The sequence below is a fragment of the Ornithodoros turicata genome, chromosome 7, assembly GCF_037126465.1.
Source record: "Ornithodoros turicata isolate Travis chromosome 7, ASM3712646v1, whole genome shotgun sequence".
NCBI lineage: Eukaryota > Metazoa > Arthropoda > Arachnida > Ixodida > Argasidae > Ornithodoros > Ornithodoros turicata.
Genome location: NC_088207.1, coordinates 34,568,949 through 34,586,996, shown reverse-complemented (window position 1 = coordinate 34,586,996; position 18,048 = coordinate 34,568,949). Strand labels below are relative to the sequence as shown.

At 47.1% G+C, this 18,048-nt stretch overlaps 1 protein-coding gene across 1 annotated transcript; it reads right to left on the bottom strand.

Annotated features, from left to right (window-relative positions):
* Positions 1–130: 130 nt before the first annotated feature.
* LOC135400581 (uncharacterized) lies at positions 131–1,024 on the bottom strand. Its single transcript, XM_064632416.1, has one exon. It carries the CDS (start codon positions 1,022–1,024, stop codon positions 131–133), a length of 894 nt encoding a protein of 297 aa, XP_064488486.1.
* Between the last annotated feature and the right edge of the window lie 17,024 nt (positions 1,025–18,048).

The following is an 18,048-nucleotide window of genomic DNA, read 5'->3' as shown; positions in this document are numbered from 1 at the left end:
ACAGATACACCCTAATGCAGGTGAATAAATATCACTAGAACATGCAGAGAAACAGATACACCCTAATGCAAAGATACACACTACAAAGATACACAAAGATACACACTGATGGAGGCACTCGCACAAAATCCTAAAATATGAGTTCCATGCCGCAGCTCACAAGGAAGTTCTCAAGTGCCGCAAAGGCAGTGTCTCGCTTTCTTGGGTCCCACAGTCCGAGCACTTTCACCACGTCGAAACGCCTGTTGTCCAGGCGGTCGAGGATATACCTCAACCTAGCCCTTTGTGGAGCATACTTTGTACAATGCAGGAGAATGTGCTCAGTGTCCTCCACTGTCGCACACACTGAACAGTCTGCAGAGTCTGCCCGCCCAATCTTGTGGAGGAAATGTTGACCGTACGGGACATTCAACCGAAAACGATGCAGCAGCGTCTCAATGGGCCTCCGTGTACCGGATGGGAACCTGTATTTCCCTTCCGGGTCGATCTTGAAGAGGAGAGATGATCGGCGATCAGCTTCCTGCCACTGTTCCTCCATACCTGCTCTTGAAATGGACTGAAGTAGCGATTTCACGTCTGCCTTGAGAAATGGCACCACATAGTTTGTTGACGAAAGATGTGCTACGTCCGCTAATTTGTCTGCGGCCTCATTACCCGGTATGCCAATGTGGCTAGGTATCCACTGGATGAGGACGTCATGACCGGTGATGTACGATCTTGCATATTCTTTCAGTATGTCGTGAACAACTGGATTAATACGTCCGCCAGTCAAGAACGATTGTATAGCTTCAAGTCCAGCCTTGGAGTCACAGTAGATAACCCACTGAGCCGGTATCTCCCTTGTGCCTATATAATCTATTGCCATTTTAATCGCAACTAACTCAGCCATGGTCGACGACGTGCGATGCGATAGTCTCGCGATCCCTTCCCTACTATGCTCTGGTACCACAAATGCAGATGCAGATCCTGAGGTCGTCGTCGAGCCGTCAGTAAAAATCGCCGTCCTGTTCTTGTGATTGTCCATTGTGGCAAGGCAGTACTGTCGGATCGCCAAGGTTGGGTGATGTGCTTTTTTCTGCAAACCTGGTACGGACGTGCAAACTACCGGGGGTATAAATGTCCATGGAGGATGCAGCGCCGTTTCCTGTCTTTGCGCCTTAGGAATTGTTCGGTGGTGTTGAGCGATCGCATTTGAAAAATTCGATTTTCGGTGGACTAATTGTCGTGCAAGCGGGTGTTTGTAGTGTGACGTGCTTAGCCGCGCATAATGACGCACTGATTCCTGTGTCCGCAGCACAGCGAGCGAAAGTTCTCGGGATTCTATTGTGGTTAGAATATTAGAAGTGGCGCACGGTACTCCAAGACATATCTTCAGGCCCTTGGCTAGTGCACTCTGCAGTGTTCGCTCCGAGGTGTCAGATATACCATGTAACACCGGAAGGTGGAATGCAATCATCTGCCGAATGAGAGCTCTGTGTATGGCCAATAGGGATCTGGTCGACAGTCCCCAGTGAGAACCTGCGGTATGACGCAACACGTTGCTTCTCGCATCGGCTCTTCCTTTTATATATTTGACATGAGCAGCCCATGAGAGTTGTGCGTCGATGATTACTCCCAGAAAGCGATGGTGAGATACTCTTGTTACTCGTTGCCCATTTAGATGCAACTGAAAATGCTTCAATTTCTTTCAGGTGAACGGAAGGAAGACCGTCTTCTCTGCTGAGATGTCCATTCCTCTCTGCATTAAGAAGCCTTCAGTTACGTCTAGCGCATTTTGAAGACGTTTTTGTAGCGCAGGCATCTGCACTCCGGAGCCCCACAAACATATATCGTCAGCGTAGATGGTAATATGTACATTCTTTGGCAGCAGCTGTGGCAGAGATGATAAGACCACATTAAACAGTAGAGGACTCAGTACGCCCCCCTGTGGGACTCCACATGTGAGAGCATGATTATCGCTTGCACCGTTCTCCGTCCTCATGTAAACAGACCTGCCCTGGATGTAGTCAGCAATCCACCGTAAAGCACGCCCTTGGATGCCTTGAGTGAAGAGGTCGTGGAGCACGTGACTGTGGCTGACCGTATCGTATGCTCTTTTAATATCCAGAAAAACTGCTGCAGTTGTCCGGCCTTGAGCGCGCTCATGTTCTACATACGTGACCAAGTCCAGCACACTATCCATTGTACATCTGCCTTTACGAAACCCGGACATGGAGTCAGGGAAAACGCAATGCGCTTCTAGGAGCCACTCCAACCGACTCAGGACCATTTTTTCCATGATCTTGCACACACAGCTGGAGAGACTGATGGGACGAAACGAATTGACGTCACGAGGGGACTTTCCGGGTTTGAGTAGAGGAACCACTCTAGAGACTTTCCATGACGCTGGTAGTTTGCCTTCAGCCCAACTGGCGTTCATGATATGCAGTAAGGTCGTCTGAGCAGTTGGGTCCAAGTTAACCACATGTCTATATGTAACACCATCAGGACCTGGCGATGACTGGCGAGCCCTTGATTTCAATGCAGCCTGGAGTTCCGCAAGGCTGAAGTCGAAGTCAAGTGCTTCGCACTGCGCATTGCGAGTAAAGCACGTGGTGTCCGTGACCTCTTTCACAGATGTTTGATGCACGCTAGTTGCAGATGCCACTGACGGTTTAGCAAGTGACATGCAGAATTCATTAGCCACCGTCTTCTCGTCCGTATTTCGATAGATAGCCAATGCTCTAAACGGGTATGTCTGGGTAGTCGGCGTCCCAAGCGTTCTAATGATCTGCCATACTCTCGTTGTAGGTGTGAAAGGAGTCAAAGTAGAGCAAAAGGTTCTCCATTGTTGCTGCGACAACCTTTGAAGATGACGGCGGATGACCCTCTGCAAGCGGCATGCTTCGCGATAGTCGGCACGGCTTCCAGACCTACGGAACCTCCTTTCAGCCCTGCGCCGTATCGCCCGCAGTCTCTCGTATTCCGCGTCTACCTGACGATACGTGTCGGGAACTGTGACAACCTTGGTTGCAGCCTCAGCTGTGGCCTTCACCGCAGCTGAGAATTCTTCCCCTGTAGTTACTGAGGTCATGTGGCGAGGGGACTGAAGCTTGTATAGCCTCCAGTCTGTTACCCGAACTTGCCTCTGTCCTTTCGTAGGTGTGAACAGACGGTGTATAACAAGTACAGGCATGTGGTCGCTGTCCAACGAATCTGTATGGGTAGTCCATTCCATGTGGTGAGCTATGTCACAAGAGCACAAGGTGACATCTATGGAACTGTGGCAGGAGTGGCCTCGAAAGAATGTCGGCGAACCGTCATTGAGGACAGTCAAGTTAAATTCATCCATCACACACTCAAGCACGTGTCCCCGAGTATCGGTGTGCCGGCTACCCCAAACAACACTGTGGGCATTCATGTCTCCACAGATGATGACCGGTGAAGGAACTCCTCGGAGAAAGTCGCGAAACTGATCCACGTTGATCCTTACATTTGGGGCCACATACATACTAGTCACTGTGATACGCGTACTCTTGAGCTGCACCCGGCACGTTACATATTCAAAATTTTCATCTGTCGAGCATCGTAGGAAGGCACACGGTATGTCTTTTCTCACGCACAACATTGCTCGACTGTGGTTACCTGTCCTCTGAGAACTGTACACCTCGTACCCTGAGAGACCAAAGCTACTGTCCACTCTCGGTTCGCTCAATGCCAATATTGGGAAACTATGGCGAAAAATAAAGTTGCGAAAATCTCCCATTTTCGGCTTAAGGCTGTTGCAATTCCACTGGAAGATGATGGCCGACTTAAGAGCCGTTGCCATGATGTGAGTCAGTGCTTCTTTCATGGTTTTTTTCTAGTAAGATAGCCTCCATGGCTAGCAACGCTTGTACCTCGGGGAGGTTCTGTGACGTTTATGCGGTTATGGTGTTAAACCGCCATTACTTGTATGTTTGTCTTCTCTCCTTATAAATTTACTGATAAATTTGTTTGATAATCGCCAGAAACGCGTACGTCGCGGCTGGAAATACTATGCCGGGATCTACTCGCCGCATCACCGGGCCGTGCCGGGCCGCATAAAAATATGAAGGTCCGGGCCCGGGTCGGGCCGGGCCATTTTTCGATGCGCCCGGGCCGGGTCGGGCCCGGAAAAGTCGACCCGTCCAGGGCTCTATTTGCGAGTAGAGCACCCGAGAAGTAGTTTTGGGGGTTGGGGGTTGGGGGGGGGGGGTGAATTTATGTTAGGAGTAGCAGAACAAGTTGGGAGACGAGTCTAATTTCTACTCTTTTTTCCTTACAAACAAACAAACAGCACGCACGTGATGTATCGCTACAAAAAAAAAAAAAGTCAATGGCGATTTAGCGGTAAATGCGAGAGAAATGCGTTAGCATTAAGCGCCTTTTCCGGTCCATACTTTACTTCTGGGTATCCACTTCCGGTTCTCCACTTCCGGTCTAACCTGATTTCTGGTTGTGCACCTCCGGTCTTTCAATTACTATATGCAAGTCTATTTAGTTAACATTTAATTCGCTTTAATTACTTTCAATTACCCTGTAATTACCGAAGGTAACCACAGGTTACCTGACGCAATCTTGAATTTAATTTAATTCTATTTAATTACATGTACTTGAATTAATTACTCTCAATTCCCCTTTGACACTAATTATATTTAATTACCCCCAGTAACCTGCGGTTACCTTTGGTAATCCTTAATGACATGTATCTTACATTCATTACCTTTAAACTCAGCTTTCTTGCTTTAATTGCCTTCTATTACCTTTAATTACCCTAAATTACTCTTACCCCTTACTCTTAATTACCTTGCTTAATTAAAATCATTTACCTCCACCTACATTTACTCTCTTATAACCCCTTTACATGTCCTCTTATACCTCTGTCTCGGCGAGGCTTCACCATATCACACACGGCCACACACACGCACAAACATACATACAGCTTTTTCCGTTTTGACACTCCTAATGCTAACGCATTTAAAAAAAAATGTCGTTGTCAAAAGGTTGGTAAAATCGGTCGGAACGACGCCTGATGTGAGACAACCCTCGTCTTAGTGGATAATGCCCGTTTTGAATAACTTCCCGTGAATTACTACTTTGTTAATAACTTTGCTGAAAATAAGGTTGCGCTCTAAGGTATGTTGCATCGAAGTACCCCGTGGCTGAAAGAAATCTGGGAACTTGATGTCCCTCCATGGCATTTCAACAAGAACCGCTTGTATTACAACCAGCCTCACAAGTTTCCTAATACCATCCTGGAGACTTAATTTCAGTTGCACTAAATGGATTGCCTCTTCAGTTTTTGATTGTTTGCTGCATATGCTTATTCATTGATCGAGTCAAACAGTGTTGCTTGACGTTGATCAGGTGATCGATGGTGGGATGTGCATGGCGTTTCCATTATTTCTTTGCAACACTCGCATTCGTAACAATAGAGCAAAATTTTATGCAGATACCTTAACAAACGTGCCATGGAATAGTCTCCACGTATGTGGAGCCAGTTTTCTCCATTTTCTTTTTTCTTTTCCATAATCAATCAATCAATCAACAAACGTTATGTGTTTTCACCTCGAGACATAAAAAGCAGATAACAATGCATAACACAGGTGACGAGCACTGTACGCAGCCACAGCATAGCGAAACTTAAACTTTATAATGGAAATGGACCTTCCTCGGAGAAATAGCCTCTCACATGAGGCTGTCCAAACGATGTGCTTCCGCTTCAAAGTATGCCTTCGCATATCCCATTATCGTGCCGCTGATAATCGTTTTTTTTTTTTTTTTCTGCCTAACAATCGACAAAGAAACGGCTCAATGAAAGGCAGACAAACAGAAGCAGTATAAACCTCTCGCCGCACCGTGTTTCTTGTCTGTCAGCGTATTTCTTGCGAACAACTCCTTCTCAAACCTATACATTATCATCAGCATCGCGCTGTTCGAAGCGAATTAACTTATGCGAGCTCGCCAAAATGCAATCACATATGAAAAGCTGAGTGGGCGTCATAATCCCAATTTTACACTCTCATACTGGATTAGGGAATGAAAAAAAGAAAGAAAAAGGACCGACCTCAGGTGAACAGCGTTTAATTTGTCCTGACACGTCCTTCTATCCAATTCACATCTCATTAGTTGGAAGTTAAAATAGGCAGAGAGGAAATAAGCGCGAAAATAAGCTCTCAAGGAAGCGTATACAGCCTTGATTATTATTGGTTCATGTTAATGTCTCCTTTTTTCTTCTTTTTCTTTTCTACTTTGCTTTCATCCTATTCCTGCTCCTCTAACTTAATAACCGATGTCAATTGTTTTATACTGCTTCTTCATGCAGAAACGTGGGACGACGCCTGACTAGCGCATACCTGCGATACGGTGATTGGGTTCATTAGGGTGCCAGCAGATGATGAGCACGTGCTTTTTCTATGCGCTTACAGCACCGTGGCTGCTAATTTCCTCGAATGTTTCAATGAGGAAATTAAACTCGGGGTAGTGGAGTAAATAATTTGTAAGTTTGAGCAGTCTCTGTCTGCCTTGATGAGCGTTTGCCAAATTCGCTCGTTCGCTTCTTTCGCCCGCCGGCTGAAAGGGGGGGGGGGGGTGTCATGGAAAAAGCTGGACTCACAAGGTAGTTACGATATGCGTTTCTGCTCGTTAGTTAGTGTGACTCGCTCACACGAGGGAGAAACATCCTTTTTGTTACAGGATTGATTTGCGATGCCCATCGTGAAAACCTTGACAAAATGTGAAAACCTTGAGGAATCGATTTCCAGGAATAAAAAAAAAGTCACCAGGCAATTGAAACAACCTGCGCATGTCGTTAGGTATAGCGCTTTTACTTCAGCTGCATTGATATATTTCATTGTTTACCAGTTCCCGTGGCATAGTGGTTAGGATGACCGCTTTCTACACCAAGACTGGGAGGTGACGCGGGTTCGCATCCCCGCATCGGCGGTGCTGCTTGCGGGGTTGTTTTGCCTGGGTTTTCCGGCACACTTTCCAGACGAATGTCGGCCCAGTTTCCCCTGAAGTCGGCACAGGACGCATACTAACCCTCCTGTCTCCAACTTCTTCCTGCTGTCATCTCTCCATCTGTTCACATCTGTACGCTGCTCTTAGCCAGTTACTTCTCGGCGCTATAGCGGAGAAGTAAACAAAAAATCACGGTTTATACTTGAAGTCCTCTTTTTGCTGACTCTAACATCATACACTGTTAGAAGAAAAAGTATATAAAAGGTATAAAAAATGCATACATCAGCTATAAAGTACCATATTTATACCTCATTGCCACTGTGCATATACACTGTTTAAACCATGTATGAGGTATAGATCACTAAGACTATACCTTCCACGGCAGCGGAGGGTACAATAAGGTACTTCTCTGTTACGTTTATACCTTCAGCATTTTGTATACCTTCTCTTCCGCAACGTGTGGGATCACATAAATTTGTGGCGGGGACGATATCATCTCAGTAAAACAGCAAGTTAATTAAAAAACATGGTTGGTAATACAGTAGCACTCTAACTAGGATGGGGGGGGGGTTGTTTAATGCGAAGAAAAAGGAAAAAGAGAAGGGAAAGGTTAGCCACGGTGTAGGCTTGCTATTCCCAAAAAGCTAACTAAGTTGGGTAGTGACATCTGGAAGCCTATCATTTGTTCTCAAAATAATTAAGTCTACACGTCCTCACTTCTATAATTTGCTTCCCGTGCGAAGGGTGGTCTCCACCATGCGTAGCCGCGGTGTGTTGTGTATGTATCTGTTCCCCATATGCCAACTGCTCCTGCCCGCCTAGCACTTAGTTGATCCTGCTCTTCGTTTTTAGGGCGAGGGCAGTACTATTTTTGAAGTGTAATGTGGGCAAGCTTTCGCTTGTCCTATCCTACAGTTGGCAATACCATATTTGTTGCTGTTGCTCCTTCCAATTCCGGCAAGCCCACGACGCTGAGCAACCAACTGTCTTTCCCCTTGCGCACTCTATGTGCCAGCTGAAAATCCGCCGCTACACTGCCAACCGCACACAGCTCTTTCAGCAAGAAGCTATACGCACCAATGCCTTCCTCAAATCCATTGACCCTTTGATGACATATGCTGTGCCTGGCCGCATCCCGCGCATCGAGGAATCGCTGATTCATCGGCTGCGGCTGAATGTGGCCCGAACTCCTCTCCTCCTATTTAAGATGAATCAGCACCCATCACCTCTTTGCCCAACGTGCAACGTAGAAGCCGATGTGCCACACATTCTCATTGCCTGCCAGCGGTACGAAGTCCACCGATCGAGTCTCCGGCGCCGCCTTGCTCATCTAGGCTACCGAGAGCTTTCCCTCGCGGTGCTACTTGGCCCTACCCAGCACGCTGAAGTCACGTCTGCGCTGACACGATTCCTTCGGGAATCTAAACTCCTGGGCATTCTCTGATGCGCAACGATTAGTGAAGGAGCTGTTACTTCTGTATTTTTTGATAATTTTCTGTACCCCAGCTGTTTTCTTCTGTTTGCTTGAAAGCATTAGGGAATAGCAAGCCCACACCGTGGCTAACCTTTCCCTTTCCTTCTTACTTTGCATTAAACATATTCCCCCCCTTCCAATTTGATGCTAATTGTTACTAAATTTCTTTCCTCTCCGATTCACATCCATGCTTTGTGAGTTTGTGTGCGAGCGTTTCCAGATATTTTTTCTTGTTTCGTTATCGCTCCTTTTTTTTTTTTTTTTTGTTGGTGGGAAGCTGGGCTGGGAAGTCGCCACGCGTATATGACGCTGAAATAAATCGAATATTGCCGTTTTCCGCAATTATACCACAAGGTCTTAAAAATATATCCCCTAAGGAGGTTTATACCCTGAGGTGCAAATAATACACCTTCAGGGAGGTATAAAGATGGTATACCTTGAGAAAGGTATAACGTTTATATCTCAGAAGGTATGCGCCCTGGGACAAGCAGTTTATACCCCAAAACGTGTATTTTTTTCTAACAGTGTACAAGCCGTCGCATGCCTCGGAAATGTGACCTATTACAGCACGAGCGTTAGTCATTATGAGCCTCATGACTTGAGTCTTCAAGATGGACTTCGGACGAGTGCATCGAACGATTGAGTTTCTTGTAAGCTAACACAGCAACCGAATGTACGCTAAATGCAGCAGTAAATCTGTTGTAGCCTCGCTTTCTATGCCTACTGCCAGAGGTGCCTTCGTCGGTGGTTGAGCGTGTTAGTGGGATAATAACTGAGGAGGATGTAGGGAGAGCTATCGCGTCGTTGCAGTCACGCAAAGCTTCTGGGCGTGATATGGGCTTATTGAAGAATTCTGTGTGTATCAATAGCTCCGGTACCAGCCTGAGTATGTAGACAAGCATGTCCAGCAAATGTCACGCCCCAACCACTCGGATACGCACACTGTTGTTATTACGCAGCAAGAGAACAGTGAGTAGCGCATGAAGACAGAAAACTATAGGACCATAATGTTAGTCAAAGTCTACTATAAAATCACCACAAGTGTTCTAGCGGCGTGTTTCCAACTCATAGCCTCAGTAGTCGTGAGGGAGCATCAGACATGCGCGGTATCCGAGGATCAACTACATCTTCAAACATTCATACTGCGCTTTCCATCGTAGAATATTGTTCTCTGTTTGACATGCGTGTTGGAATGCTACATTCCGTATGCCCTCACGCAGGTGATGGTGATGGCGATGTGATAAAGAAAAAAAAATGGGGATGTAAGTTTCGACGAAGTCGAACTGGCTACCCCAGTACGCTTACAAACAGAATCGCGCAGGGCAGTGCAGTGTTCACCTCTTCACATGTTAAAGGACAAGGGAAGGGCTGAAAACAAAACAACTACAAAAAATGAGGAGCAGTAGATATTAGGATAACAAGTCCTGGGATGCGTATTCAAACGGACAGGAAGAGTATAGAGGGCACAATGGAGCTTTCAGCCGTGCGGGTCAGAAAAGCCGCTTCCCTCTGCTGCCAGTCTGTGACGTCACGTCAGCCGCCAATAGGGAGACGCGGGCTTTCTTTTCTTCATTAGGCGTAGGGGTTGTATTAGGCGCCACTTAGCCCGCGTCGGACGCAGATTAGTCTACCCTACCAGTCGGTTCTGCTCCCACGCTGTAGCAGACGATTCTCGGCAGCCAATAAAAGTGCTCGCTTTACCTGACGTCACAACACGCCAGAACACTATTAATAATAATAGGGGGGGGGGGGTAATGGCTCGCCGTTGTTGGCCCCACAGAAGTGGGCGTCGTCACGACTATAGCACAAAAAAAAATAGACGGACGGATGGAGGATGAAGGGTGGCGATGCATAGAGGGTGCATGAGTTCGTCGGGGAGAGCAAGGTATTAGATGGGTCTTAAAAATTAACTTCACCACATAGCACGCTCCTAGCCAACCATCATGCCAAATGAGGGTGCAAATGACAAAGTTCTCGCCCCCGATATGTTGAAAACGAGATGCCGTGCCTATTATGTGCCGTACATAATGGGCAGAAAATAGGCTCCGCCTCTTGTTTGTCAACAAATAGGGAGCGGGAACGTTGTCATTCGGGATGATGGTTGGCTAGGAGCGTGCGTGTCGTGAAGTTCATTTTTAAGAGTTGGCGAGAAGTCCGAGCAGTACTCATAGCCAACTCGGCCAATTTTCGGCTGTCATCATTCCTTCATCTCTTATCACACCATCTCATCTCATCCTGGCTACAGTCTACTGTAGCCAGGCGCAGCCCACATACGTGGCGCAGCCCACATACGTGAGGCCAACAACGGCAAGCCCGTTTTTCGTCACCATCACCACCACCACAACCACCACCATCATTTTTAAGAGTGAAGGAGCTAGGAGTTTCCGCCACTGCGCGCACTCATGTTCGAGATGTCTTCCACGCTCCTTTAAACGTTGCTCTGCGAATGCAGTGAACCCTCGTTAGTATGGCGCCCGATATTATGCCATACTGACTTTATGACCGTTTTTCTTGGGAACCGCTCCGCCGCCATGTAGATCCATCTCGTTAGTATGACAATCCGCTTATCTGACTATGACCGATATTTTTGTCACAAGTAGTGTCAAATACAGGTATTATCTTCTCGTTATTATGACAACGTCACATGACCCGCAGAGTAGCCCCAGGGAGAGGATGCACACATACCTCAGGCAGAGGGTGACACGTGTTGAAGTAGGGCGCCATGGTTTGGGATTACTCCGGATGTTATTGACCTTGGAATTACTCATAGCGCTTTCCGGACTGCCAGAGCACTGTAGTGCTTAAAACAGAAGTGACCACGAGACTAGGTCACACTGTGCTGCTGCTGCTGTTGTGCACCTAATAATGGCCGGAATGAAGCGGTCTCTGAGGTCAGCGGACTGTGCATTTCTCGTTAGTATGACAATTCGCTTTATGACCAAAATCTGCGGGAACGGTGGTGGTCATATTAACGAGGGTTCACTGTACTGGAATTTCTCTTCTTTGTCGCGAAAGGACAGGCAATAAGGTCACTTCCCTCATGGAACTCTACAATCATCTTTGTTTTTCGCCGTCTAGCAACTATTCCGTTAAGATAAGCTACTGATTCTCGCAGGGGTACAGATTTGTGTAGATTCCCTCTCTTCCTTTCTGAATTGCAAGCTTGGAGATCAAGATCCACCGTTGGATTGCGGTTATCCGTCGCGTGAGAGGCATGAGATGGAGCAGTGACACGAGGTCTCTGTTGCCCGTCCCCAGGACTTTAGTTCGAGGGTCCCTCGTGTATAGTTTGCCGGTGCTTAATAGCCTCCCGACATCTTCAGACCATAGGTTGCAGTGCCTCCTGGCGCGAAGCCTTCGTGTGTGCCTTGGCGTCCCCCGAGTAGCAGAGACCCGAGCAGTTATTGCTGAAGCGAAGGAGACCCCGAAAGACCACCTTCGCTAGGGTGAGACCTGCCGACTTTTCCTCCGCCTTTTATCCCATCATCGGCGGCACCCGCTCGTATCGAAGACTTTAGACGCAAGCACTACAAGGTCCGCCCGGTGATTGCTGAGCAGAAGCCTAGTTGCTCAGCTGAAGCGTTTCATGGTGAAGAAGGTGGCTCCCCCCTCCATGGTCTCTGTCAAGCCCAGTCACTCGCCTAACTGTTCCTGGCCTGCATGGAAGGAAAAGGGATACAGCCCCGTGTGTCGCCAAGCAGCTTACCCTGGGCATGATGATTGACAGGTACACGGCGTCAACGCCGGTTTTCACTGACGGGTCATCTATACTCGGGATGGCTCGTCCTCGGCATTTGTCATTCCATCTCAGTCAGTCTCCTGTGGTCACCATCTTTCTCACAGAACATCATCTACGTGTGCCGAGCTCTACGCCATCCTATTTGCTACGCAAAAAAATATCAGTCAGCCCAGCTCAGTCCTGGGTCGTCTTTACCGACTCAAGACCCGCGCTCCGGTGTGTGGCCAACTTGGGGATACGTGGGTCCCTCAGTCCTGTTGTCTTTGACATCCTGCAAGTTTATAAGAAGGCGGCCGTTGCAGGGCACATTGTCACATTGCAGTGGATCCCCAGACATGTCGGCATCAGCGGCAATGAAGAAGCAGACAGAGCCGCCTTGAGCACCCATCGGCACGCAGCTTTTTCTCCGATAATGATGTCTTCGGTCGCCCGAACTCACCTCCTTTCGACACTCACCGGCCCCAAGATGCAGGCTCAGTGGCAACACGACACAGCTCACTCCCTTCTATCGGATGTAGACCCACGCTTTCTCTCGTACTTCTTCCGCGACTACCGCCCCCTTTACTGCACTCTTCCACCACATCAGGCACCTTTACACCTGCCTTTCAACACCGTCTCGGCTCCACCTCGTCTTCCCTCTGCCCCACTTGTGGAGTGCACGGCGACCTCTGCCACGTCATCCCGGCTTATGGGCAATATGACCACCAGCTTGCACTGATGGAAGTTGCTATGCAACGTATTCACCCTTTCATCGTTTACAAACCGAAGGCACAACCGGAAGTTGTCTAGGGTTGCCAGTGTTTGCGGCTGCATGTGGCGCCACACCGTGTCACTCATTTGAGTTAAACCCTTTCACTATAAAACAGTAACAGACTGTTCAACTGGGCTGTTCTACTCTATGACCTGTAAACAGTGATAGAGTTTAACAGCCCAGTTGAACAGTCTGTTACTGTTTTATAGTGAAAGGGTTTAACTTATGAGAGAACTTAGAGTTAAACAAATGAGTGACACGGTGTGGCGCCACATGCAGCTGCAAACACTGGGAACCCTAGACAACTTCCGGTTGTGCCTTATGTTTGTAAACAGTGAAAGGGTGAAACAAGCGGCCGGCCTTGAAAATTAAGAAATAGGAAATAAATAAAAAGCAAAAGAATTAGGAAATAAAGGATAAAATAACAAATGATGAAAGAAGGATGACGTGGATTAAAGACAAAGATGACAAAAAAAAAGACGACTAACAAACGGTGAAATAATGATGAGATGGATCACAGAAGATGACTTTAAAAGGAAAGCATGAGGTTAATGCGTTGAGGGTGAGAGTGTGGCACAGAAGAATGAGATTGGACGTCTGAGTTCACGGGCTGTTCATAAGACCTGAATCTCTCAAGAAAGTCACAACTGCTTTGGTCACAGACAGCAGTGTGATCTCGTACTGGGCCGAGCAGAGTCGCCAGAGAAAAGTCCGTGCAACGCAGCTCGAGCCCGCAACGTGCCCGCAGCCTTCATCACGAAACCGTTTTGATAGGAGTGCTGTGTAGCAACACAGTGTTTGACAACACCATCACCCGATTGTATTCTTTCTCCATTCTACTGATAATCGAGAAGACAGCCGGTCTCAATTATACTGCGTGACCTTCAGCGTAGTCACGCAATGTCGCCCGAGGAACCATCGATTTCTGACTTTATGTATATTAATACGCATGATGGACAAATGCGGCAGGCAAACACAATGGAGAAGAGTACTGGAACCGAACTAAGAGGTGAGGCACACCTAAGGGACATCTACAGGAGGACGAAGCTTTGCGTCTTTTTGCGATCCAAATTCAACCAGAAGACGAATGAGAAAATATATGCGAATGGGTATACGAGGAAGGGAAATGCCAAATTGGAAAACAAAAAGTAAGCGAACAGCAAAACAAGTACTAAGCTAGTGTAACGAAGATTTGTATACACACCAAGCTAATAGAAAGTTTCCCTTCTAGCGTACGCAGTTGCCTTGCGTATGTAAGGAAATAGCGTGTTCACACTGTAAACGCGCTAAACGCAAAGCCACGTTCGGCGCATGCGGATTGTACACCGCTATTTCCTTGCGTACGCAGTACTAAAGCTCTCTAATGAGTGATTGACTGGTAAAAGAAAGAAACAAATGGAAATCCTAGTCCCAAACTACTCGGGACTGGCTACTCCAGGGCGCGTTAGTAGAGCTCATTATATGTAAAACCAATTAAATGAAATAAGGGTGGGGGAAAAAGAAGAAAAGGAAAACTCCAGTCCAAAAGGAAAGTGCGAAAGTGAAATCAAGTGCGAAAAGCTCAATGGAAGAAAAACAAACCAAGAGCGTCACAGAGTGTTGAGAAGGTCCGTCGAGACGAGGAATTGCACAAGGGCACGCATGGCAGGTATGAGCTGATTGCCGGGCCAGCACCCAGGTACCTTTTCGGTGGAGTATGAGCGATTGTGCAGGCGGGCTAGCGATGACACAAGTGTACGACGGTGTGCACTGTACCTCGGGCAGTCTAGGAGTATGTGATCCACGTCTTCAACTACACCACACAGAACGCAGTTGGCGGAAGAAACCCTGCCGAGCTCAAACAATAGTCGGCCGCTCTATGGCACGTTGAGGCGCAGCCTGTAGATAAGCGATGTGATGGGCCGAGGAAGCGCTGACGGCATATAAATACGGGGATCTGGATATACCTTGAGCAGGAATGACGTAGCAGGGACACTTCTTCGCCAGTGTTCACTGCACAGACGTCTCGTGAGTGTACAGATTGATATACTCGCGTCGGTACACCACGTGCTATACATGAGCTCGTCTCGCAATTGTCAGCAGCTTCATTCCCAGGGAAGCCACAGTGACCTGGGACCCACTGCAAGTTGATGTTATGGGCTCTCTAATGGCACTTTGCTTTGCACGTTCACTTTTCAAGTTGCCGCTGTGACCCACACTCTTAAAAATAAACTTCACTGCATAGCACGCTTCTAGCCCGCTATCATCCCGGATGATATCGTTATCTGCCCTGATTCGTTGAAAACGGGAGGTGTACGCTTTTTTTGTGACACTTATGCTGTTCATAATTGTCACAAAAAAGGCGTCCGCCTACCGTTTCCCGTTCTGCTCCGCGTTTCCGTTTCCCGTTCCGCGTCCCGATAACGATATCATTCGAGATAATGGTTGGCTAGCAGCGTGCTATGCTGTGAAGTTTATGTGTAAGAGGGCGTCCTCATGGGTGAAGCCAAACGAAACAATCTATTACTGCCTTCAAGCTTTGATGTAAGAACCCTTAAAAGGGCACTAAACTGGAGGTCGTACTTCGTCTAAAAAACTACACAGAATGAAAGCAGGGGTTTAATTCTACCTAAATACTCGTGTGTGGAAGACTTTGTGTAGCTCAAGCGCGTTAACTATTTAAAAAGCAGATCAAAGAGCGAAGTCAGTGCAACTCTCCCCTTCGTCTAATGCGTCAGCAAACGTCACTCAGCTACAGCAAACGGGGCAGACTCATTCCCGAATGACGTTTTGCGTCGTCAACCAATCTTGGACTCCCACAAGGTCAGCCGCGGGGGAGAACCTGCCGAATCTGTTTGCTGTCGCATTGTTGCGGCTCCGTGGCTGCGGAGGGGTTTCACTTCAAAGAATAAGTGCGGCTTATAAAGAAATCTCATTTCTATTAGTGAAGGCGGCCGGAATAAATGTACAAATAATGCGTTGTGGAAGGACATTCCTCGTGAATGTAGTGTTCACTTATTCAAAAAAAGCACTTATTCAAAAATGCACCAACGTAAGTGGTGGCCCGCACGAAACGTCAAAATGATGTCGCTCCTATTGTTGTGAGAACTTGAAGGGCGGAGTAAGTTCAAGAAATAGTGCGCAACGCGCTCTGTAATTACTGCGCTACTGTGTCGTTGTCGATCTTCATAATTTAAGAAAATATGTTTCAGAGTTAAATGGACATATTCCTACTGATACATCATTGCTCTTATTTCGGTGCCCCTTAAGGCAGATGCACATAAGGAATAAGCTATCATTGGCGAAAAATAATACATTGGAGAACCTTCTTTGGTGGCAAAAACTATTCAGGTCAAGCCGAACAACAGCTTGAGACAACAACAACAACAACAATAAATGAAGAAGTGATGATGACATGGGATGTTTCCCCGTGATAGCCACAGTACCCTACGCCACTTCAGAGTTGTTAATATGAGAGGATGAGACAGGGACGTTAAGTATGGTATGCCGCTATTTCAACCCTCGCGAGTTAGCACTAATGGACGAGCAAAATTGAATGGACCCACTGCAGCGGAAGCGTGAAACAGTAGCAGCGCTCAGCTGACTCAATTCACGCGTGCACCCACTGACGAAATCTCCCTCTGGGGGCCATTGTAACTGCGTCAACTCTGCGTCCCGCTCAATGATCGTCGAGTGTACGCTACCTAATCGGTAAACTGTAATGGTGTTCTAACCTTATTTGCTGTGTTCACTTCTACATTGAGAAATGCTACTAACATTGATCCTTTGTGCTAAAAGCTGTATCGCATCACACACATTCACTGGCTGATGAAAGGGTGGATATCGTATAACGAACTCTTAAACGGTATTGATTTCGTGTCCTCGATCTATTTAGATGACGCAATAACGCTCGAAATAAGACTTCGTACATCCGTGATATCGGCATGCGGGTTAGTCGTTTTCTGCTCTACGGCAATCACTTGGCTGATGAAACGGCTTGTTGCCGAAATGGAGCTGGTAAGGGAAATGGAAATGCATACCAAGTTCCTCTGTTACCCGAAACAGAAACGTACACGGATATGGCGGGCTGGTGCTGAATTTCGTTAGAGGCTACCAATGTTATGCGATGACATTAGCGATTTTTTGTCTCCTTGTTGATGTTGACGAAAGAAGAATAATAGGAAGAGATTGAATGCGTCACATGACAAATCAATCAATCAAACACAAATTCGGCTGCTCCCATAAACAGAACGCCCAGCCCCCACCCCCAAAGAAGAAAAAGAAAAAAAAAAGAAAAAAACCTCCACTTTCGCGATTATTTCTTTGTCTTCATTTTCGGAGAGCTCTATTCCCTGTAATCCATGACCTGAATACCCTGGCGAAAAATTGTCAGCGCATTTGTCTATTATAATAAAAATATTACGGATTATAATAGAAATACAAGATATTTACGTCTGTAAACAATGGCACCCATATCCACGGTCATTTTCACAATACGGTAGGCAGTACAGTTAGCGCCCTTCTCCCGTTTTTCGAACTGTCTGCTCCGAAACCAAGGTAGGGAAACCAAAGTGTTTCTGAATGAGACCGATTCTGATTTGTGCAGGGCGTCATTGTGTAAGAAGGAACACGGAAGAAATCACGTGCGCCTCACCTCGAGATGGAACCTCCTTACCTGGGAAAGGGGCCAATGAGGTCGCTCCACGGGCAATAGGGGCGAGAGGGAAACTGGAGAGCTCGACTTCCGGTTCTCCACTTCCGGTATAATCTGACTTCCAGTCTATACTTGACTTCCGGTTCGACACTTTGGATTACTATATGTAAGTCCGTTTAATGAACCGGTAATTAGCCTCAATTCCTTTCAACTACCCTGTAATTACCTTTAATTACCGAAGGTAACCGCAGGATACCTGAGGTAATTTACTGTCTTTTTTTTCTTCTTCTCGTGCTGTCTCATTGGATGCCGCCAATCTTTGCCTCCTGGGGATACCCTTCGTTGCCGCCAAAGACGGCTCTGTCTCCATTGCGTTTTCTTCTAAACGGTAGCGCTGTGTCAGCTAATCTTGCTCTCATTATACTAACTCAAACACGGACTTTCATTTGAGAGCAAGTTGTTTTTGCAATTTAGTGCACCTTTGAAGG

What these genes read in the sequence shown, in the direction of transcription:
- LOC135400581 (XM_064632416.1), bottom strand. Translation starts at nt 1,024, where the DNA reads ATGGACAATCACAAGAACAGGACGGCGATTTTTACTGACGGCTCGACG.